Source organism: Ptychodera flava (genome assembly GCF_041260155.1).
Source record: "Ptychodera flava strain L36383 chromosome 23 unlocalized genomic scaffold, AS_Pfla_20210202 Scaffold_24__1_contigs__length_23054250_pilon, whole genome shotgun sequence".
Lineage (NCBI taxonomy): Eukaryota > Metazoa > Hemichordata > Enteropneusta > Ptychoderidae > Ptychodera > Ptychodera flava.
Genome location: NW_027248278.1, coordinates 15,408,661 through 15,433,489, shown reverse-complemented (window position 1 = coordinate 15,433,489; position 24,829 = coordinate 15,408,661). Strand labels below are relative to the sequence as shown.

The following is a 24,829-nucleotide window of genomic DNA, read 5'->3' as shown; positions in this document are numbered from 1 at the left end:
TAGCTGTTATTGTAAGATTCATGCGACTAAATATTTCCACTTTAATATTCATTTTTAATGGAAAACCTGCTCTTAAATCACGTGAAAAAATTTCTGTTCCTGGTATCGACGGTCATGCTTATAATACAAATGGCGACGTTATGGAATGCAGAAATAACGCAAAACAATTCTATCTGCAAGCGACTTTGAGGACGTTAAATGACTAGAAGTACATAAATTTTACTGTTTTTCACGCCTAAATATTTTATTTGTCAACCGGACTCGTGCTTGCAAGAGGGATGCGTCTTGGAGTGGCGTGACGCTCTGTCTGAGGGCGCGGATGGTTCTGTGACTTGACGTAATTCCTCGAATAGAACCGAGACCAAGTTTTACTGAAGACGGTTTTCCGTTCATCCCTCGGTACACCAACGAAATTTGTCCTATGTCGGCCGTGAACATGTCCTACCGACGTATAATCAAACAGCTTGGTACGTGAGTTTGTATTTTCATTTTAAACATGCCTAGTTTGTGCAAGAATGTAAGTTCTTACTGTTTGTAGCGTCCTACATTACGTTTCAACTGTTAGCTTTCGGATTGTGATATTTGCATCTTTGCTGACTTCCAGCACACACAGTACAGGAAATTCCTCGCTAATAAAAAATCAACAAAGCAAAACTTACAAATACACTGCAGCCCACTCGTACCTACGTAGGCACGAAATCTTTAACGCTGTAATTTGCGATGATTATTCTGGGGGATTGTCCGAGACAGCTTTTTCCCAGTGCAGCAAACAAACACCGCAGATAGCATTGGGTGACATCCGGGTGCAGACTTCTAGTAAATTCAGTTACATGTAATTTTACGTAATAATCACAAACATATTTATCAAGCTGATGTATTGATGTAACATAGTTATTGACTTCGACATTATAGTTTAGAGAAGAAAGTGAAGGTTTTCGTAACTGCCCTATCCCCTATGAAAAATGAAATTTTCTCCCTCTCTCAGTTGCAACTTTAATATTTTTCAAGGTAGTATGCGACTCAAGAATATAAATTAGGGATCACCGGACAATAATGAATAAGATTTGCTAATATTTGAAAATTAAAAATCCCTAGGTTAACTCTATGGAGAAAAATATGTTTTTCAATTTTCGAAGAACTAAAACAGTGAAGTTTTTTCATACCAATTGTCTAGTCGGAAGGTAGGGTTCCCATGCACCCCATTAGTCCAGTCAAAATATGAAATGACCCACCACAAATTGCAACAGAATTTATTTTTTCACTCTTCACCTCAGAAAAACCCAGAGAAAAACATATCAAAAGTCTTCCAAAATCCAAGGAGTGGAAAAGTGCCTAATTTGCATAAATCCAAAATGGCCGCCCTGGTATTATAGGTTCAATGCTTTTGGCCACTTACTGCCCAATATTGGTCCGATTTTGGTAATTTTTTTTTATTTCCATGTACCTTGTACATTTTCATCATATTTTAGACATGTTTACAAAAATTCCATTGTTTTTATTTACAAAACAGGAACATAATTGTAAAACAATGGTATTCTCACACACTATGTCTTCTAATCAATACTTGTTTCATGATTTTATAAGGTGCAAATGTCTGTAATGTTAAATAAATAAATAAATAAATAAGTAAATAAGTAAATAAATAAATACACAAGGAGTGGAACAATGCCTAATTTGCATAAATCCAAAATGGCCGCCCCCGGTATTATGGAATCAACACTTATGACCACATATTGCGCGATATCAGTCCGATTTGGACAATTTTTTTTTTATTTTCTTATAAATTGTACATTCTCTTCTAATTTCCAACATTTTTAGGGCATTTCCAATTGTAGTTATTAATAAAACAGGCACACAAGTCTGAATTTCAGGGTAAAACAATGGTACACAAACACACTTCACCTTCCAATCAATACTGGTCTAATTTTGCAAGATGCTAACGTATATGGTGTGAAATATATAAATAAAATTGAAAGCAATCTCAGTATAACTAATACAGAATATGTATCCATTTTGTTTTTGGTTGTTAATTTGCCAATAACCTATTCCCTATTTCACATTAAAAGCCATCGGCTGAACTTACGCATTTTTTAGAACATTCGTCCTATAAAAAGTGGGCGGTTTATTCATATCAAACACAGTCAACCTGGTTTGAAGTCTAGTTATATCTAGTGTGTTGATATTGTGTTACCAGGGTACACTGGTTGTCACCATAGTTGTGAAACTCAACATGAGGTTCAATACTAGCTGGTAATTGTAAAATTACCAGTTTCCCAAATGATGTTTATTTTACCCAAATTGTAGATAAACAGCCGCGCCTGAATTGACAAAGTGTGCCAGCGCGGGAGAGCCAAGCAAAGGGAGAGGGGGTTTAAAGTCTCCTGGAAAGTGTACAGATCACATGGGAATTAAATAGTATTGGTAGTAAAGGGAAAGCAACTCCACACATCGTTCATATTTTGGTTGTTTGCGTTTTGTGAATGATATTGTGTATAATATAAGTGTTTGGCTGTTTTATGTAAAATGTTGCTTAGCCATGGCGAGACGTACCCGTAATCTACGTGTCTTGTGTTAATCCGCACTGGCGCAGAGAGATTGCTGTGACACTATGATCCTTTGGCGCTACGTTTCGAAAACAGACTTTTTCTTCATCACCCACTTAAAATTCATTTTTGATTGGTGAGACCAATTGATTGATTGTTAGATTTTTTAATTTGGTAATACGTTGTTCCACTTATGTTTGTTGTTCAAGTAGGGAAGCTAGAATGTCTACAGTTTGATCTCGTTTTGTTTGTGTAGGTTTGTGTGACCCTGAGTTTGAGCTATTGTAGTTTTTGTGAAGTCTGGCGCTTATAAATGTGTCACCTATATTTCTGTTCCTTCTAATAATTATATGCGATTATTGGTTGGGTTTAGAACAGTTTTTTTAGTGTTTTGTCTTTTTCAAGTTCACTCCAGTTTTCTGTCAGGGCTTGTTTGATTTTTGTCGTTTCTATGTACGGGCTATATGTTGGTATTGTTGGTGGCGTTATTTCTTTCTTTTTGTTGTTCAAGCAGTCTTTTTCTGCTTTTATGATCTGTCTCTCTGATAATGCGTTCTATTTCAGTTTTTTGTATTGTCAGACTTGTAATTTTTCACTAAATTGTGTGACTTTTTGTGTAAAATCGATTTCGTTGTTACATGTTCTGATGTATCGTAATGATTCACCTTTGATCAGACCTTTGAATGTTGCTGCCGGATGGCATAAGTTTCTTTGTAAGAATTGAAATGTATCTGTTGGCTTTGTGTGTGTGTTGATGTCGAGAATATTCTCTTTGTTGTATCGACGACCTTTGTAGATAGGTCTAAATATGTGATTTCTTGAGAGGAGCTTTCAAACGAAAAATTGAAAGTAGGATGCATTTTGTTGATGTTTGATATGAATTCATTGAGTTCGTGTTGTGTTCCGATGAAAATCAGAAAACATCGTCCCTGAACCTCAGCGAGGTCGATATTTGTTGTTTGTGTTTCTGTATTATTCTCGTTCCTGTCTCATGAAATGTAATATCTGCTATTTCTGGAGAAGATGGGGACCCCATCGAGCATCCCCATATTTACCAGTAGCATTCATCGTTGAATTCGAATGTGTTGTTTTTTTTAAGATTACTTCTAGAAGAGCTATCATGTGTTTCGTTGGCGGTTGCTTGATTATGTAACTGTTTGATGATCTTTCCTGATTTAATGCTCTGCCGATTGATTCAATTGCCTCATCATGTGGTGTATTCGTGTACATGGAAATTACATCCAGTGTTACTAGTGTCGCTTTTGGCCGGAACTTTGATCGTCTCAATTTTCCGTATAAAGTGTGTTGTCTTTGATGTATGTCGGTTCTTTCTTGACGATTTGTTTGAGAAAATGGTCAATGAATTCTGATATGTGAAATGTTGGACTGGAGCATCCACTTATGATTGGCCGTACTACGAACATAGCTGCTGGTGGCGGCAATTTGTGTATTTTCGGTAGAAGGTACCAAAGTGGCGTTCTTATCTTTCTATCGACTGGATTCAAATATTCATATGTGTGATGGTCAATGTGTTTTTCATTGGACATTTCTGTTATGAGATTGTGTACCGGTATGTCTTCTATTATATTTTTTGTGTCATCTGTTGCCAATTTTGTGTAGTATTGTTGATCGTTAAGTTGACATTATCTTATGTAATCATCAGTGTTTAAAATTACTGTTCCCCGTCCTTTATCAAACGGTTTGATGGTTATCTTCTTGTTTTTTGAAAGCGTTTTGAACACTATTTGTTCTGCACGTGTCATGTTGTTTTTTTTGTGTTTCGAATAGGTATGTTAACAATAGCCAATTTTGTTGCTTCCAAATAATTTTCTATTTTTGTGTTCTCGGTTGTATGTGGGATCCATTTCGAGTTCATTTTGACTGGGTGTTGTACGGTCTGTGTCTCATGATATATCAGAGTCTCATTTTCGGAATGTATATTTTATGTCCCCTAACAGGTGGATTCTGTTAGGACGATTTGTTGTGGGAATGAATTTTAAGCCTTTGCTAAGTACGTTGATTTCAATGTTGGTGAGTTTGTGTGTCGATAGGTTCTTAATGAATCTGAGTTGTTTGATGCAGTGCTCAATTTTGTTCTATTGTGACTTTTCGTTATTTTTGTCATTCTATGATTCTTGTTTATGTCTCTCTCTAATCCGAACCTATCTCCAAGTGTGTACCCCAGAAAACTCTGTTTTCGAAACGTAGCGCCAAAGTATCGTAGTGTCACAGCAATCTCTCCGCTCCAGTGCGGATAAACACAAGACACGTAGATTACGGGTACGTCTCGCCATGGCTGAGCAACATTTTACACAAAACAGCCAAACATGATATACACTTATATTATACACAATATCACACACAAAACGCAAACAACCCAAATATGAAGTGGAGTTGCTTTCCCTTTACTAGCAAAGACGAACAACAACTGATGAATAATTTTGTCTTTCTTGTCTTTCTTTCTTTCTTATTTATTTATTTATTTATTTATTTATTTATTTATGTATCTATTTATCTATTTATCTATCTATTTATCTATTTATTTATTTATTTCACATTACAGACATTTGTATCATATAAAATAAAACAAGTATTGATTACAAGACATAGTGTGTGAGAATACTATTGTTTTACAGTAAAATTCGGACTCATGTCCCTGTTTTGTAAATAATAACGATGGAATTATTGTAAAAATGTCTAAAATATGAAGAGAATGTACAAGGTATATGGAAATAAAAAAAAATTATTAAAATCGGACCAATATTGGGCAGTAAGTGGCCAAAAGCGTTAAAACTATAATACCGGGGCGGCCATTTTGGATTTATGCAATTAGGGGGTTTTCCACTCCTCGATTTTGGAAGACTTTTGATATGTTTTTACATGGTTTTTTCTGAGATGAATGGTGAAAAAATAAATTCTGTTGCAATTTGTGGTGGGTTACCCCCTTTTTTGGCCTAAAATGACTGGACTACATGGATATATCAACGATGTGAACTGGTCCGAATATTTGTAATAAATGTATATATTGTTAAATAAATGTGGTGCAATTTTTATGTGTTAACACGTTATACAAAGAAAAAAAGCACGTGCACACATACAATGGTGTTTCTATCTAAAATTTTGGATAAAGCATCCTATCATACAAAAAGGACATCTCCAAGCATAATTATATGTCTTAAGCATGGAGGAACACGCCATCTGACGGACAAACCTCACATCGATGCGGGCTATACTTGGGATTTTCTTTATATTTTTCATGCGCTCTTAAAGGTGTTAGATGAAGGTGCTTTTCAAGGAATTTTAATTATCACGCCATATAATTTGAATGGAGCCTCCGGGAAAAAATCGCAGACATAGTTTTGAAGGATATTGTCAAGGCTTGTCAATGAAGAAATTCTAACCGGAAATCTTGCAGCATGTTTGCATAAGGCGGGAAAAACCGGTTTTTTGAAGCTTCAGCAAAACGCTTGTCACGTGACTCTTATGCAAATAATGACTGTGTATTGTGCTTGGTCGGATAGCTCTATATCAGGGCTTTCAGAAAATGTATACTTTATTGGGGTTTGGGACGTGTTCAATTGAGAAAAAATAAAAATCTGTAAGTGTTAAAAGGTATTTAGCTACCTTAATAACGTAAAATTGGAAGTTGAAGGTGTCGCTCAGGTATTACGTTGAATTGCCTTCTTCCAGTGGCGTTATGGTTGATCCTTTGGTGAAATTTCTCTTCACTGGGCATCGTATTCCTTGTACATATATTTTAGTAGTGTCATTATTATATTTTTCAACTTTTATCTGATTTTAGAGCTTTTTTTGTTTGAGATCGAAGGATATGCTCGAAAGAGCAAGACCGATACATGAGTAAATTGCAATGGATTCTCAGATTTAGATTTAATGTTTTGCTTGTTCTCTTTATATTAAGAGAAGGAAAAAGCATGCCAAATTGAATTCGAATTTTCTCCCTTCAAGTCGTCTTGATATCACTGGCAGCGGTAGCAATAGTATATATATATATATATATATGTGTGTTGTAACCTCCACAAATGTAATAATCTCCACAAATGTAATATCAACCACAATTGTAATAAAATGCACCCATAAATGTAATATCGCCCATAAATGTAACAAAAATCGCCCATAAATGTAATAGAAACATCAACCACAAATGTAATAAATGGTAACCATAAATGTAATAAAAAAACACCCATAAATGTAATACTTATCAACCATAATGTAATAATCTATTTTTTCGTTGCAATTGAGGAATAAGCCCTTAAATATTGATCTATGTAATAAGGAAAGCACTCCACACATTATTCATATCTTGATTGTTTGCGTTTTAGTGTGTTTGTACGTATATTTGAAAGTGTATTTTACGTTTCACTGTTTTGTGTATAGAACTGATTGGCCACGGCGAGACACAGCTGTAATATGAATGTAAGTGCAGTCTCTACTCCAGAGTGGAGGAGACTGTATAACACTACGATCCTTTAACGCCGTTTTTTCGAAAATTGCCGTACTTTCTTAATCAATTGCCTCAAATTCGTCTTCAGTGGATAAATTGTGTGGAATAATCGATAGATTGTCTGTATTCCTATGTTGTCCGACTTGAAGTTTGTTCCTTCACTAGGGATGCCAGGATGTCTAATTTTGCTCTACTGTGTTCAAGGTATTCTTCGTATTGTTTTTTACTAGATTTTATTTTTTATTTTATTTTATTTGATACAGGGATCAACGGGCAAACCCACTAACAGATCTGCGAAACAAAAAAGTCACACCATCACAAGACAAATGTACAAGACAACCATAAAAGTAGCACGATACATTAAATTGAAAAAAAACATACACGAATCAAAAGGAGAACTGTTAAAATGACTGGATAAAATAGTTTTAAAACTACACAGCGTAGAAAAATATCTATATTACATTTAAAAGAGATATCATTAAAAACAGACATGCATCTGGGCACTGTCGAGAATTTTCTGCAATTAAAGAACACAAGTCTGGTTTAAAAAGGGGTTTCCTGCGTAAATTTCTACTGGGGCATAAAAGCAGATTTGATTTAGAATATCTGGAGCATCATAATGTGAATGAATTATTTTGTACAAAAAGCACATGTCAAGGGTTAGTCTTCTATTGTGTAACTTAGGTTGAAATATATGTTCTCGTCACCATGTTTTGTGTCGTAAGTTTCTGTTATAAGGTTTTATATTTCTCTGTCATAATTGTTCTGAGTCATCTGTCATAAACTTGGTGTGGTATCACTGGTTGACGAGTTATTTTGACGCTTCCTTATTATGTAATTATCAGTGTCTAGAACTGCTGTTCCACTTCCATATCTAACGGTTTGATCAGTACCTCGCCGTTTTCTGATAGCGTTCTCAAAGTATTCTATTATGTGTTTCGGAAAAAAAACCTAGTTTCAGGAAAGTATGCAATAACATTACACTAGTCTTATTAAAGTTATATTTACTCAGGGCAATGATAAACAAATGATCACATATGCAAGTTCAAGTTTATTACATTTATGGTTGAGTTTTATTACATTTATGGTTAATTTGTTTATTACATTTGTGGTTGCGGGTTGTTACATTTATGGTTGACTATTTTATTACATTTGTGGTTGATTTTATTACAATTGTGGTTGATATTACATTTGTGGAGATTATTACATTTGTGGAGGTTACATGTGTCACTGTACTGACTGGGGCATTAGACAGTCCAAGATAGCTTGCCACCATTCTGTAATTATTTGTTTGTAATAATTAAAAGCAGTTAATAGATTTGTCAGTGATATTCACTGAACAATAGATTTCTCTGATGTAGTCAATCGGGTTGCACAGAAGCACTGTCGTAAAGTTGGTTGTCCATTGAAAAGTGAGGCAAGGCTTTTATCATAGGTCAATTACATTAATACTATTCTCTATCCGTATTTCTGCTTTGATAAATGAGACAGTTGCTCCATTACACCGTTAATATCATTCAGATACACTTCTAGTAACTTCTCCGTGTCATTGAAACATTTAGTCATAATTTCACAGTTTCTCATGTCTTTGCTTTGGTGTGATTGTTTCAGAACTGCCGCTAGTAGCTCTTGAAGACTGCAAAATAGTTGTTTTACTTGAAAGCTTTCTGCAATGGCTGCGGCTTTCCACAATTCTATGTCTGCATTTGATTTTTCTTCTGTTAGCAGATGCAAGTGAACAAAGCCTTCGTCGTCTGTTGAGAAATACAAATTAAAATAATAATCAACCTACCACATACTTTGCAGAAGATTTCAAGGCTACAGACAAATATGCTACCTGAGATCAGCTTTGTCCGGCGTTGGAAGATGACATACACACAGCCCGTCACAGAGCTATGTAATCTCTCTCTCTCTCTCTCTCTCTCTCTCTCTCTCTCTCTCTCTCTCTCTCAAAGTGTGCAGACGTCCTAGTAGGAAATAAGTGAGAAATTACAGTGCCCGATGCTAAATGCAAATAGTTATAAATTATTTCAAGTGCTAATTATATCCGTTGACTTACATTTTATGCATCTAGCAATCTTCACACTGAAGTCTGAAGATTGGTAGATGCATAAAACCTAAGACGCAGATAGAATTACTTTGCACTTAGAGTAATACGTGATATGTCCTGAAATTAGATGAGGGTCTTTATAATCAAAATACGTGTGATACATACAATCAGCCTTGGTGTCCTCCTCCACGCACGTGTTCGTCTCCACCTTTCTCTTCTTGCGGATACTCAGATTTTCCCCCTCAGTTGGCGGGAAAAACCGTGCATAAACTGACGAAGTTGCATTACTGACCGTTCTCTTAGCCTGGTCAAAGTAGCCTGCGAGCAGATGCGATTCCTTAGATCGTTGCTCTGTGACGGCATTGGTTCGGAATTCCTCCCATCGTGAATTGAGTCGGTTGATGATTTGCTGTAGGTGGTCAGCAATCTTGTTGACTTCAGCGACGTGTTTTTCCGCGGCCCTATCGATGTCAACTTGAAGTTGAGAATCGCAGTATTCAGTTACGGTCCCTGGAAAGTTAAGAATAAATGCAATTGAAATCCCTCTACATGAAACACTAGGCAAAAAAAGCCCACACAGACTGCTTGAATACACTACTTGTAACTTACACACAGCAAGTCAAGAAGCCACCATCAACCAGCCAGCGGTCACACAGAGACATGTTAATGCAACACACACCAAGCATTCGAATTCTCTCAACGTTTGCCATAATAAGCAAATTCAATCGTTTTGATCCGAATGTATAATATAATAAACTGAATCATAACAATAGAGTTATCTATAGTGAAAAAAGTTATTTCCGTGTCTGTTTTGTTTAATAATCAAATTATGTTCTGTTGTACTCTATGATGCGTAATACTACTCTGCACAATTTGAACATAAATTTCTGGTTTTTTTTGGAAATTCATAAGATGGCGCTACTATAACTGTACACACGCTCAATTAATTGAGCACATAACGTCTGGGAGATTTCAAAGGATATAAGCTTTGACCTAGTATACTTACGAATGCTTTCGATTGTCTTGGTTAACCTTTGAATTGACGCAGGTCGCATATGTGGTCTAAACTCATTGATGTCAACATTCAGAACGTCGAGGAGAGACGAAAGCTCTCGTTCCTTGAACAGATTCAAATGTTTATCCAGCTTTGCTTCATGAACAAAATCATCGATGGTTTGAAATTCATAGTTGACACGAATCTTGATGGCTTTAAAAATGTCAAGAGCCCGCAGTCTATTCGCTCTGAAAAGCAAAGAAATAAACAATAAAATAATAAAATAAATAAATAAATAAATAATAAAAATAAATGAATAAAACAAAAAAAATTGAAATTATGATATTGAAACTGTTTATTTTCAACCACGACAAGGGCAGCTTTGTAGTAGTAACGCGAGGAAAAGAAGAATGACAGGAGCTTAGCACAAAGCAAAATTGTGCATTTTTCACTTCAAGTGAAATATTAAGTAAGATTTTGCGACTTTGTTGTGCTTTCACTACTGTAACTTCAGATAATATTGTCTATGTCATATCTGATGAGGTGATGCAAATTGAAGCTTTAGTTGCAGTCAAATGGAAATGGATGATATTGGTTACAAAAGAAAAGATGACCGCTAGTTTGTAATTAGTACAATTTTGAAATTGATTTTCTTTTTCGTGTAGTGGAATCTCATCTCCAATATTTGACGTCGGAAGATAGCAGTCGATGTATTATCCTTACTCGTTTTGCAATATGTAAAAAGACTCGATGCCGTTTGTTAAGAACGAATGGATACATCATTACAACCAAACGAAGGCTTTTCGAAGGTAATATTTGACACATCGTTTTTGCAAATATAGCCTGAAAGTTGTGGCAAAAGATGCCACAAGCAGTGTGTCTGTCAGTCTGTTGCGTGGAAGAAAGGAGGTATAATTCACGGAAAGTTAAATGTTCGCTAAATCGCCTTTTTGGGTTCGATGAAGGTGATATTTGTGGGTAAAATGTGATTTTTGAAAGAAATTTTGTATTATCAAGAAAGCTGTTCTTCACAGTATCAGCGAGCATTCATGTCCCATTGTTTTAAAGAGGTTTCAATAGGCGACAAAATCTTCGTCGGATGTAAAAGCTTGCGGTGTGTAATAGTTCAGTTACTAGTAGTGACGTAGGCTGTTCAGTGTTCTTTATATATTAACTGCCACCATGTTGAGTTCAAAGGTCATACAAAACGTCCAAATGTCATACTAAAATTTATGAGGCACTCCCAAGGTAACAGACTTGTACCAAATCGATATCAACATGATATCGAAATATTAGTACAATCCTATGGTGAATATTCTCCCATATAATTAATTTTGTGTGATATGTGCCGTTTTATACTTAAACAATAGCGTGTATGGTTTTGTAAGTTTTGCATTCTGCATTCTAAAGGTCAGTGTAAAATTACTTGACACACTTACTGTAAACCAGTGAAGCAGGCAGTCACCTCAATCAAGTTCTGTTGTTCGTCGAAAATAGCTTTTCTTACGTCACGTCGCGTGTTCCAGTCATATTTACTGAACTCACTGATGTCAAACGTCTGCACTAGAGTGTCGTGAACTGCCGACCATCTTTTTTGTTTGTCGTCTGTTGCACTCCTGACAGCCTCCAAATGCTTGTACACGGTATCAGATCTAGACGCTTCCTCGGTCGCCATGTTTGCATGCACAAACACGATAGGTACCAGTGGTACCTCAGCCAGTTGGCTATTTTTATATACCGGGTATTTCCAATGACTCTACACCACTTCGGAGAACCACACGGGGGTATCGCATACATACGGGTGTCGCATACGTGCATCAGCCCAAACGTCAAGAATTGTTGCCTCGCTACAGCCTCGACGCCCCGCCCCCGGACAACCTCAGCCATATATTAGTTCAGTGTGCAATAGAGTCTGTACCTTCACGTGAGAATCACTGAGAAATAAGGTTGTCGCGTGCACGTTCCCTAAAACCGAAACGAAAAATACACCAAGATGGCGTCGAACGAAACAACTTTGTCATCATGCATGACTAAAATCAACACTTTTGTGGAATGCATCGATCCAAATCAGTTGACCGAGGGATTAAATAACATCGGTGGATGTCTCTCATCTATCAAATCGTTCATGGATAGCCTGGCAACGTTCCCCGAGGGTGATTATTCGCTGAAGAGCAACTTTAGAGATGTTAAGTTCCAAACCCGGCAGGTGTTGACGAGTATCTTCGATGAAATGGTGGAACTCAGGTACAATTTAACTGTTCCCATATACCTGAAACATTTTGTAATATTGGACAAGATTCTTTGAAGTTACGAGTATCAACAATAAGAAAATTCAGATTTATGAGTGCCTGCCGCTTGTTTCGAAAAATAGTAGGCTGAGCCTTTGACCTTTGACCAAAACATTAATTGTTAGCTCACATTTGGTATATTTATACCAATGAGAGCTTATATTGTAAGTCAGAGGCGTCTGTCTGTCTGTCTGTCTGTCTGTCTGTCTGTCTGTCTGTCTGTATGTATGTATGTATGTATGTATGTATGTATGTATGTATGTATGTATGTGCGGATGTATATCCGCTCGCATCAAAAACTCCCAAACCGCAGCACCTACCGTCTTAGTATTTGGTGTACAGGTGCACCCGGGGGAGAAGATGTGAATTCATTGAAATGAATACATGTCAGTGTCAAAATATGCAAATGAGGAAGAAAAGGGAAAACACTGCAAATTGCTAATCACAAAATCTGTAACAACAGGCTATATTTGGTTGAAACTTGGCATGCAGGCTCTTAAAGTGACTTTGATTTGTTCAAATTGTGGTGAAATTTTTAAAGTTGTATTTTTGGGGCAATTTTTCCTGTTTTTTTGTCCAAAAAATTCTCTTCTCTGAAACAGCTTGTCAAATTACTTGAAAATTAGCATGCATAATCCTAGGGTTGTCCTCTGCTAGATTTGTTCGAATTGTGGTGCAATTTTCATATTTCTATTTTTGGGGCAATTTTACCCATTTTTGGTCAAAAATCATTTTCTCTCAAAGTTTGTATTGGATTGCTTTGTAATTTATTATGCTTGATCCTAGGGTTGACCTCCACCAGATATGCCAAAATAGTAGAGACATTTTCATATTTATATTTTTGGCAATTTTTCGTATTTTAGGTCAAAAAGTCATTTTTTCTGAATTACCTATTCTGATTGCTTTGAAACGTGGTATGCATATATTTAGGGGCAAATTTAGTTGTGTGTCTTCAAATCGAGTTGAAATTTTCATGTATGTATTTTTGCATTTTTCCTATTTTGGTCAAAAATCATTTTCTCCAAAAGTTATTGTTGGATTGCTTTAAAATTTATTATGCTTGATCCTAGAATTGACCTCTATTAGATGTGTTAAAACTGTTAAGACATTTTCAAATTAGTATTTTTGGGCAATTTTCCATTTTTGGTCAAAAATCATTTTTCACCGAAATGGCTTTCCGATTCCTTTGAAACTTGGTATGCATGTTCCCAGGGGTTTACTTTGTTGAGAATGTTCAAATAAGGACATTTTAGTTTGAATGAAGTTATCATTTTGACAAAAAGTACTAAAAAGGAGCAAAATTGTAAACTTTGTGAAAATGCCAGTAAATGTGCGTCAGAATTTTACACGTTTGTATTATTTTTACATAAACGCTACCAAAGACGTCCAGGACAATAATAAGTTGGGGTTTGTAAAAATATTGTTATGTAGGTCATTTCCCCCACACTCATCATGACCTGAGTTCAATTAGTCTAGAACATTCTCAAGGTCACTGCCCTTGATGACCTCACAACCTTGAATTCAATTAGTCATGTTTGGAATGTTCTGGAAAGTTGATTAGTTGTGTAAGGGAGATAATTTTAGAACAGTAATTAGCATGTCAATAAAAGTTCTAGATTGTTCTTACATGCCTTTATAAAAGGGACGTGCACAGCTTCCAGTCAGACTTTTGGGATCGTGTCTCTTGTGTGTTACTAAACTCCAGCAGTAGTCATTCTCAAGACTTTTCAAGACCTTCACTGTCAACGCTGGATTTATACTGTGGTCTTTGTGCAGCTTCAAGCCTGCAAGCCAAAGGACTGTTCATTCATCCAACTGACTGTTACAACTCTGAGACTGGAGCTTTGCCGTCCCAGCTGAGATAAGTAGTCTGTACACTTTTAAAGCTTGTACTCTGTCCCTAACTTAGCAATTAGTTTTGTTTTCGTAATAAATTTTGTTTAAACGGAAACTGCTGAGTTCACCCTTTTGTTCGTTTTCTCTGCACGTAACAAATTGGGGGCTTGTCCGGGATACGAATATTTTGAGCCGTTTGACAACATTTTGCCTGCTTTTTTTAAAAACTACAGTATTCTGTGAACTCAGCGAAATTTAATCATGGCGGAATTTAAACCAGAGGAAATGGATGACCTTGATCAGGACACATTTGATTCCCTCAGAAAAGACGACCTCATTGCACTGGCCAATTTCCTTAAAGTAGAAGTCAAAAGATCTATGCGCAAGAGGGAAATACAGTACCGTATTGCCAAACATCTAGTTGATTTAGGCCAATTTGAGGAATCCACCCTGAAAGATTATGAGCCCGAGTCTACCTCTGAACTCAGAAAATTAGAATTAGAATTGCAGACAAATTTGGAGATCAAGAAACTAGAATTACAAATGGAAAAAGAGAGACAGGCATTAGAAAAAGAAAAAATACAAATGCAATTAGAAATGGAAGAAAGACAGAGAGAGAAAGATAGGCAGAAAGATTAGAAATGAAACGTTTGGAGCTTGGACAGTCAGGAAAATTCTTCCCTTCAGACAAGTTTGACATCACTAAGCATTTCAGGTTAGTTCCCCCTTTCCAAGAAAAGGATGTTGATAAATATTTCCTTCATTTTGAGAAAATTGCTCAGAGTCTGAACTGGCCTAAGGAGTCCTGGTCTATGCTTTTGCAGAGTGCTTTGGTGGGTAAAGCCAGAGAAATTTACATTCAGTTGTCAGTAGAGCAGGCTTCAGATTATGATTCTGTGAAGGAATTAATTCTCAAGGGTTATGAGTTGGTGCCTGAAGCGTACCGTCAGAAATTTAGGGATTGTGAGAAGGTGAAGGATCAAACTTATGTTGAATTTGCTCGAACAAAAGAACAACTGTTTGATCGTTGGTGTTCTTCTGAAAGAGGTTAGTCAGAATTATGACAAATTACGACAACTTGTTTTGATTGAGGAATTTAAAAGGTGCATCCGGAGTGACATCAAGACGTTTATCAATAGACCGAGTTTATCAATGAACAAAAGGCAGATACATTGGAGGTTGCTGCACGTTTGGCCGATGATTATTCATTGACCCACAAATCTTCATTTCTCAGCAAACCATCCCAGTCCTTTTCCTACAGAAACAATGCAGGTAAATTTAACTCCGTCCTTTTCATCCAAGAATTTTTCAAAGGAGAGTAGGAAATCAAATGACAACAGTTCACAAAATTCAAGTAACACTTCCACATCATCAGATCCCAAGTCTCAATCTCCTTCTGACAAACAGTTCGGTACACTTTCTTGTAATTATTGTAAGAAAGACGGCCATTTAATGTCAGAGTGTTTCAAATTGAAAAGAAACGTGAAGGTCAAAGTGGTCAAAGTGGATCTAAGCCCACCGGCTTTATTTCTTCAACTCAATTAGAGTCTAATAATGTGTGCAACACATTTTCTGAGGTTAGACCCCTTATTCCCAATCAATGAAGACAGGGTCAATTCTTTTCAAGATAGCATTATAGGTATTTTCGAACCATTTATTCACGATGGTTTTATATCACTTTCTAGTGATTTGTCTTCCGCTACCCCTGTCAAAATTTTAAGAGATACCGGGGCTTCCCAGTCTCTTTTGTTGGCAGATACCCTGCCGTTTTCTGAAAAGTCATTTTCAGGTTCTAAAGTTCTTATTAAGGGGGTAGATTGTAATGACTACATTCCTGTTCCTTTCCATAATGTCTATTTGTCTTCGGACTTTGTTTCTGGACCTGTGACTTTAGGTATTAGGCCTTTTTTGCCTTTTGAAGGGATTCACCTTCTTCTTGGAAACGACCTTGCTGGGGACAAGGTCATTACTAATCCACTTGTGACTGATAATCCTACTTTAGATCAGGATCCAGAGCCAATTGAACAAGAGATACCCGATTTATTTCCTTCATGTGCCATTACTCGAGCCATGTCAAAGAAAACTTCCGAGAATCAAAATACTCTCAAAAATAATGTCACAGATGTTGACTTAAATGACACCTTTCTCAGTCAGGTGTTTGACACGGATCATTCCGTTATCCCTCGTGGATTTGAAACTTCCAGTAAAACTTCTGCTGACCAAAGTCAGACATTTTCTAGATCAAATCTCATTGCAGAACAACACAAAGACCCAGATATTTTGTCTTTGTTTGACAGGGTAGATGATGAAGGTAAAACTTCAGATAGCTCTGTTTCCTATTATACAAAATCTGGCATTCTCATGCGTAAATGGAGACCTCCAGACGTTTTGGTTGATGACGATTGGGCTATAAAACATCAAATTGTGGTTCCAAAGCCCTACCGTGCTGAAATATTGCACCTGGCCCATGAAACCCCCTGGGCTGGTCACTTAGGAGTCAGGAAAACTTATCATAAAATTCTCAGTCACTTTTATTGGCCTAATCTCAGGCAGGATGTAGCACATTTCTGTAAAACTTGTCACACATGTCAAATGGTAGGAAAGCCGAATCAGACCATTCCAAAGGCCCCTTTACAGCCAATTCCTGCATTTCAAGAACCATTTAGTAGGATACTAATAGACTGTGTTGGGCCCCTACCAAAAACAAGATCAGGAAATGAGTACATGCTGACAATAATGTGTACATCAACTCGGTTCCCCGAAGCCATACCACTGAGAAATATAAAGACAAAGACTATAGTGAAAGCTTTAGTCAAATTTTCACTTTATTTGGCCTCCCTAAATGTGTCCAGTCCGATCAAGGCTCCAACTTTATGTCTGGAATTTTTCAACAAGTAATGGATCAGCTAGGCATTAAACAGTATAGGTCATCCGCCTATCATCCAGAAAGTCAGGGTGCTCTTGAGCGATTTCATCAAACTTTGAAAAACATGATTAGGACCTACTGTTTTGACACAGAGAAGCAGTGGGATGAAGGAATTCATTTTCTGCTCTTTGCTGTTAGAGAGTCAATTCAAGAGTCTCTTGGTTTTAGCCCATTTGAGCTTGTATTTGGACATACAGTCCGTGGCCCACTTAAGCTCGTTAAAGAGAAATTCCTATCAGACGATGATGATTGTCTGAATATTTTGCAATATGTCTCAGATTTTCGTACAAAACTCTCTAAAGCATGTGAATTAGCCAGAGAAAATCTTGAGTCATCTCAGCAGTCAATGAAAACCAAATACGATAAAAACACCTCAAAACGGAAGTTTGAACCAGGTCAAAAAGTTCTTGTTCTACTTCCGGTTCCTGGCAAACCACTCCATGCTCGTTACTTTGGGCCATACCTAATTGATAAAAAATTGAGCGATTTAAATTACATCATAATAACACCTGACAGGCGAAAACAAAAACAGCTATGTCACATAAATATGCTTAAGCCATATTTGGATAGGGATAATCCTACTATAACTCAGCCTGTCAGTACCGTCAGTTCTGGCCATTATGAAGATAGTGATACTGAAACTGACTTGAGTGAAAATACTCTAAACTCAAAGCTGGGCTCGGTCAAGCTTCAGAACTCAGAAATCCTGGAGAAGCTGGAGTCTACAAAGTTGGCACACCTCCAGCCAGAACAACAACAACAGGTGAAAGAACTGCTCCACGAATATAAACACCTGTTTCAAGATGTTCCAACGAGGACAAACGTCATCTATCACGACGTTGATGTTGGGGACAGTAAGCCTGTAAAACAACATCCATACAGACTGAATCCAACAAAAGCGAAATATCTCCAGGAAGAAGTCAAATACCTGCTGGACAATGACTTTATTGAACCCAGTAAAAGTAACTGGAGTTCGCCGTGCATACTTGTTCCCAAATCAGATCACAGTTATCGTATGTGCACGGACTTTAGGAAGGTCAACACTTTAACAAAGACAGACACTTTCCCAATCCCGAGGATTGATGACTGCATCGACCGAGTGGGAAAAGCCAAGTATGTGACAAAATTTGACCTACTGAAGGGATTTTGGCAAGTCCCTCTGACGGATCGTGCTCGTGAAATATCCGCCTTTGTTACACCAGACGGATTGTTCCAGTACAAGGTGATGCCATTCGGAATGAAGAACTCTCCGGCAACGTTCCAACGGATGATCAACGACGTCATATCCGGGCTAGACGGGTGTGCAGCTTACGTTGACGACGTCATCCTGTATAGTGACACCTGGGAGGAACACATTAAGCTCATGCGGAAATTCTTCGAGAGACTGAATAAAGCAATGTTGACTGTCAACCTTGCCAAATCTGAGTTTGGTTGGGCGAGGGTAACTTACCTCGGACATACTGTAGGACAGGGTGAGGTAAAACCTGTTGATGTCAAAATCAGTGCCATTTCAAGTTTTCCCATACCAAACTGCAAACGACAACTGATGCGCTTTCTCGGTATGGCTGGTTACTACAGAAAATTCTGTCCAAATTTCTCCACAATTACTGAGCCTTTGACTAACTTACTTAAAAAGAAAGTAAAGTTTGTTTGGTCAGAGCAATGCCAACAGGCATTTGATACACTTAAAGCCATACTGCAAAGTGCCCCAGTGTTGTCTGCACCAGATTTCACTTTGCCATTCAAATTAGCTGTAGATGCTAGTGATACGGCTGCTGGTGCTGTTTTATTGCAAGAGGATAGTCATGGTATAGATCATCCCGTTTGCTATTTTTCACGCAAATTTAACAAATCCCAGAGAAACTACTCTACAATTGAAAAAGAGTGTTTATCTTTGATATTAGCTTTACAGCATTTTGAAGTTTATGTTACTTCTTCAAATCAGCCAATAGTGGTTTATATTGATCACAACCCTCTTGTTTTTCTGCAGAAATTCAAAGGCAAAAATCAGAGATTGCTAAGATGGAGTTTAATGTTACAGGAGTTTAATCTTGACATTAGACATATCAAAGGCAGAGACAATTTAATTGCAGACTGTCTCTCTCGTATTTAGAACTTATTGTTGTTCACACTTTTAAGATTACATTTGTAAAAGAAAGATTTTTCATTGAAAAATTTTCTTTTTTGAAGAGGGGGTGTGTTATGTAGGTCATTTCCCCCACACTCATCATGACCTGAGTTCAATTAGTCTAGAACATTCTCAAGGTCACTGCCCTTGATGACCTCACAACCTTGAATTCAATTAGTCATGTTTGGAATGTTCTGGAAAGTTGATTAGTTGTGTAAGGGAGATAATTTTAGAACAGTAATTAGCATGTCAATAAAAGTTCTAGATTGTTCTTACATGCCTTTATAAAAGGGACGTGCACAGCTTCCAGTCAGACTTTTGGGATCGTGTCTCTTGTGTGTTACTAAACTCCAGCAGTAGTCATTCTCAAGACTTTTCAAGACCTTCACTGTCAACGCTGGATTTATACTGTGGTCTTTGTGCAGCTTCAAGCCTGCAAGCCAAAGGACTGTTCATTCATCCAACTGACTGTTACAACTCTGAGACTGGAGCTTTGCCGTCCCAGCTGAGATAAGTAGTCTGTACACTTTTAAAGCTTGTACTCTGTCCCTAACTTAGCAATTAGTTTTGTTTTCGTAATAAATTTTGTTTAAACGGAAACTGCTGAGTTCACCCTTTTGTTCGTGTTTCTCTGCACGTAACAATATTACTGCTTGTTGAATTACCTAATATTGTTTACATTAATACCATGTAGAGCAATATCACAAGAGGACATCAGTACCTAGGTATGGTACACTCCGACATTTTGATGTACCAGGCTGCATATTTTGTGTGTGTGTCCATTGCAACAGTTGCCAACCTTAAATATTTCGACTTTGTATTGGATGGACTTTTCATCAATGTACTTGACATTATGATTACTATAAACCACGGGCCATAAAAGCTATGAAATATTGTATGTGCACTCACTCTGACGTGCCGCATCGAACCAAATGTGAGACAAGTGTCATTGACGCTATGTTTTTTTATGTAAGGTGTATAGACCTTTACTGGTCGTCCCACTATGCACCGCTGTGGCTGTATCAAACACCGTATACAAAGCAAAACAACAAACATACTGATAATGTGCTTTACAAGGAATTGTTATACAAAAATGGCACAAATTTGTATTGCAAAAAATGCATTATGTATTTTGCATCCACCGGGGACGAAAATATAGGTCAGGGTGTAACCTGCCATATTGTCTATGAGTAACAAACCCTGCGTGTACCCTACGTCTTAAAGGTCTATGAGTAACGTATGCTTTGTATACCATAACACGCACTGCATCATTGAACTGGTGAAAGGATTATATGCATAAGAGTGTTAGAGATCATTGAATATTGCCCTAATATGATATTCGATGTATCATCAGAGGAAAGAATTGTACAATGGTAAAAAGCAGGAAGTTAAACAACGACCTCAGTAAATGATTGTTCTTTCACTTCTCTGAACAGTGCTTGTAAACTCGTATCAGCCTGAGACGTTCGCCTTTGCAAATGCCGTGATCTCGAAACTGTTATTCATATTATCATTAAAGTAAACGATGCTACAGTTATATTTCCAATAACATTTTAATAACCTTTAAAACTTTTAAAGACTTTAAACGTTACATAAGTGAAGGTTTTCGTACACATGGTGATACCCCGAGTACACAATATACGGTGTGGCTTTGCTACTAATTAGGGTGCCTCATTTTTCACCACATCGTATTTTGCAATAATAGACTCTCACAATCTTAATCAATACTTGGTACTTTGGCAACAGATCTTTCCGAAGAGTGGCTGTCGACGCCCTCTGGTGTCTGAAGAAGGAGTTGGATTTCATGGCTATGGACATCGATACTTTTCTGGAGGCAAACAAGCTGTCAAAATACAAGGAGGTGTTCGAAGAAGAAGAGATATTCTATGCCCGAGAACTGCTCAACGAAGAGAACATAAAAATTGATGATCTCAAAAGTGTCATGAAACCAGCGTCTTTCAACAGACTTAAGGAGAAACTCCGTGAAGCAGGTTGGTGTCGAATAACATTAATTATTACGCATAACAATTTTACTTGTTTCCGTATTGTCGATATCTTACCTTAATACATTACTAAGAACATTTTGGACTATGGCATTCACAATAACTTGTCATAAAACTAGGAGGTCCATCTCATTGTTTTTTTTCATGTCTAAATGTGCATCATCGATGTTGATATTTTCAAATCAGTGAATTCATTGTGACTCAATGGCCTGCACAAAAAAACAACAACAAAAACAACAAAAACAAGAAAAAACAAGGCAGATTGGCATACTTTAGGATAATCAATGTAAGAGACAGGGTGGCGTGTTGTGACACACGTTAGTTGAGCACAAGTGACGCAAGAAAACTGTTCCTCGATTACGTTCATCTAGTTGTAACTGTAGCATTTTCTAGAAAGGGTGATGTAAGAATGTCTCGGTGCCATGTGTCAGTTAGACTTGAATTTAACTCGAATCCGTAAACTGTAAGCATGTCGGACCCTCTTACTTACCTCTGCGAACCGACATGCTACTTTTGAATTCTCGTCCCCTGTTTACACAACTCATGCTACCTTGACAAGATACCTCAACGAGGAACATTGTGTTGTGCCAAACCCTAAGGCTAAATTTAGCCTTGAAAAGTCACGTTTTATGAAATCCTTGTAAGATCTGTCGCTGAATGATATACATGAAAAACGTGAAAGATATACAAAGCCCCGAAAGAAGGTTCGCCCCACATTTGATTCTACGATATGAAAGTAATATTTATTTATTTATTTATTTATTTATTTATTTATTTATTTATTTATTTATTTACTTATCTATTTATTTAGTTATTTAGTTATTTTTTGTTTCTTTGTTTGTTGATTTATTTGTTTTTCTCTATTTATTTATGAATCTATTTATCACTCTTTATCACTAATGAGCACAACGTTTATTTTTCCTTTTTCAGAGAAAGTGAAGAGTTTCCTGAAAAATGAAATGGAAGACAAACTGAATAATGCTGGGGCTGTGTGTCAGAGCAAATCAGAAGCAGTGAATGTTAGACTTAATAATGCCTTGCGTGATCTGGGAAAGGCTGCTGAGGACACGATGAAGTCTATAGACGATGCAAAGAAAAGGGCCGAGTTCCGCAAATTGATGTTCGACATCACAAAGTTCGCCGCCGGAATTATGATCAGTTACTATGGATTCGGAATGGTGTCAGCTCTTTCGAAAGGCGTCTCATCTTTTGCAAACGCTATGGTATACCAGGGCACAATGACTGTTGCCGGCGTACAGTTGCGTAGTGTCGCACAGGAGGGAATCAGAAATGTGACTGAGGGTAAGAAATTGTTTAATGGTTTTACCACAGGGATAGAGGGAGTGTGATTTTACTTTAGCATAACATTGATCCCCATCTCGTAATCTGATTACAAGACCTCAGTGTCTTCTGAGGCTGCAACTACTGGGCGCATCCACTAAAATTTTAATTTCCTAGTATTCCATGAAAATTACGAGAAACTTTTTTTCTTCCTTGCTTTCACATTTGATGCATAGTTAATTTATGCACTTTTCAGGTTCTCCTCCCGAGTTGTATTGCTATGTACAGTCACCTGTAATCTAAAGTTACCCATATACGGTCAAAGGGGCGTTCCTTGGTATTCAAAATGCCCATATGGGGGTGCTGTTTTTTTAAACGCGGCCACCCACTTACAATCGGTTAGATTTTCTCTTTCCATGGTAACTGTGGCAAAATTGGAACAGTATACTTTTAAAACCAAACAACTAATATCAAACACATTTTGTGCCTTCTGACATCCAGATGCACGTCTCTTTTTGTGTCTGTCATAAGTCAGGACAAAAAAGTTATTACACGTTAAGTTTGTTTGTTAGTAGTTTGTTTAAACTTAAAGTAGAATGCTCCCCGGGGACAGATATTAGAACTCTCAAATTCTTACAATTCTTTTCTGGTCTACCATGATCGGGCTCTTTTTAAAACCCCTTGAAGTAAGTAAGAAAGAAATTATTTTCTTAGTTTGTCGGAAATCGTAAATTTTATTTTTCTCCAAGGCATTGAGACACGGACAGCGGCCATTTTGAATTTCAGATAGCGGTTAATGTTCATATGGGTAGTTTGTGTCCCTGGTACCAAACTTTGCACGGTGAACCATGATTTTATTTTTCTTGATTTGGTAAGAGTACGGTTGAAGGTTTCATTGACGAAATTGTGAGCAAAAGTTTAAGTCTTTCATTTTCGAGGCGCATACTACGCAAATTAATCGGTCAAGGAATATGAATTACATTTGGCGCCATGTACAGTAATGTCGTGTCTAACAAAAGCATCATTTTAATTAAAAAGCCGAATTTAAAATACATACATTTTCTCCTTACTGTACTAGGCAACCGCATATATAATATGCAATAGTTGCAAGGCTGGCGGTCCGAAGATGACCTATGAACCTTTGAACCTTGCATTGAAATCATGTTATGGTGTCATTTCCTTTTTGTCGACAGACTTGGAAATAATAAAAGCCTTGCGCGAGGACATAGAAGGCCAAGCGTCAAAATGGAGCGATTACACCGAAAATACAATCACAAACTGGACGATCCTGATAAAAGAGTTGAAAAAACTTCTGGACATGCTGAAGAAAGACGTAAAAGCTGTACATGATCCAGTAATAACTGATTTGCGTTCACACTTGGACACATCAAAGACGGCTCTGGACAGTTTTGGTAGCGGAATTGATAAACTAGAAGAAGAGGTCAAGCGTGTAGTTGCCTCTTAACACCTCGATTTAGACTGATATGGGAAACGTACCTGTTTGTTTTCATTCACATTACACTTTTGTCGAAATCGAAGAACCCTGAATATCGGAATTTTTGTAACATTATTGTTTACACTGTATCTTTTCTACAACCAGATAGTTGTTTTACTTTTTACTTACTCCGACATTTTTAAACATTATGCAGGAATTTCTCTGTAAGGCAGAGCATGTTTTCAATGTGTTTCTCAAGTACATAGCAAGACAACTAACAGTCCCTAAGAGGAAACCCCTGTTACAGGATCTGTAAAATTGGTCAGATATCAGGGGTATATTAACAGGTCTGTATCAACCCTGGTATTAAAGGAACGTATACAGTGATGTAATTTCTGAGTGTATTCAGTGCTGGGACTACATTACTGAAATACTGGTATACAAACAGTGGTGTGTCAGTGTTGAATTTACAGGGCCTGTTACAGGGTCTGAAAATTTGTCAGATTTCAGGGGTGTATATTTTCAGACAAAATGGGCCAATTTTAATGACAGAAATGAATACAGGAATAATTATGTGAACATTAAGAAAAATTATTGACCCTGTTACTGGTTTTCACATTGCTGTATACAGTCCTGTAAATACAATGATGGGACAGGCAGAAATTTCAAGGCCTTGTCACATCACTGTGTCTACAGCACTGTATATAGCCATGTCATCACAGCACTGGCCACAGACCTGTACTTCCGCCCCTGTATCGGACGTCGCTGCTGACACAGACCTGTACCATATGGTTGTGTCAGGGTCTGTACAGGGCCTGTCACAAGGGTTAATTTTCTATGTGTACCTTACTTTTCATGATGACCGCTGATTTTTACTCTTGAG

The 24,829-nt window shown here is 37.2% G+C and overlaps 2 protein-coding genes across 2 annotated transcripts; one reads left to right on the top strand and one right to left on the bottom strand.

Annotated features, from left to right (window-relative positions):
* Positions 1 to 8,055: 8,055 nt before the first annotated feature.
* On the bottom strand, positions 8,056 to 11,819 carry LOC139124969 (uncharacterized). The gene is made up of 4 exons (XM_070691090.1): positions 11,489 to 11,819; positions 10,062 to 10,297; positions 9,221 to 9,565; positions 8,056 to 8,759 (listed from the first exon to the last, which is right to left on the bottom strand). Exons 1-4 carry the CDS (start codon positions 11,722 to 11,724, stop codon positions 8,464 to 8,466), a joined length of 1,113 nt encoding a protein of 370 aa, XP_070547191.1. The 5' UTR covers positions 11,725 to 11,819; the 3' UTR covers positions 8,056 to 8,463.
* A 15-nt stretch (positions 11,820 to 11,834) lies between these two features.
* On the top strand, positions 11,835 to 24,540 carry LOC139124968 (uncharacterized). Its single transcript, XM_070691089.1, has 4 exons — positions 11,835 to 12,293; positions 20,974 to 21,218; positions 22,161 to 22,532; positions 23,705 to 24,540. The coding sequence occupies exons 1-4, from the start codon at positions 12,043 to 12,045 to the stop codon at positions 23,974 to 23,976; spliced, it is 1,140 nt and encodes a 379-aa protein (XP_070547190.1). The 5' UTR covers positions 11,835 to 12,042; the 3' UTR covers positions 23,977 to 24,540.
* The last annotated feature ends 289 nt before the right edge of the window (positions 24,541 to 24,829 follow it).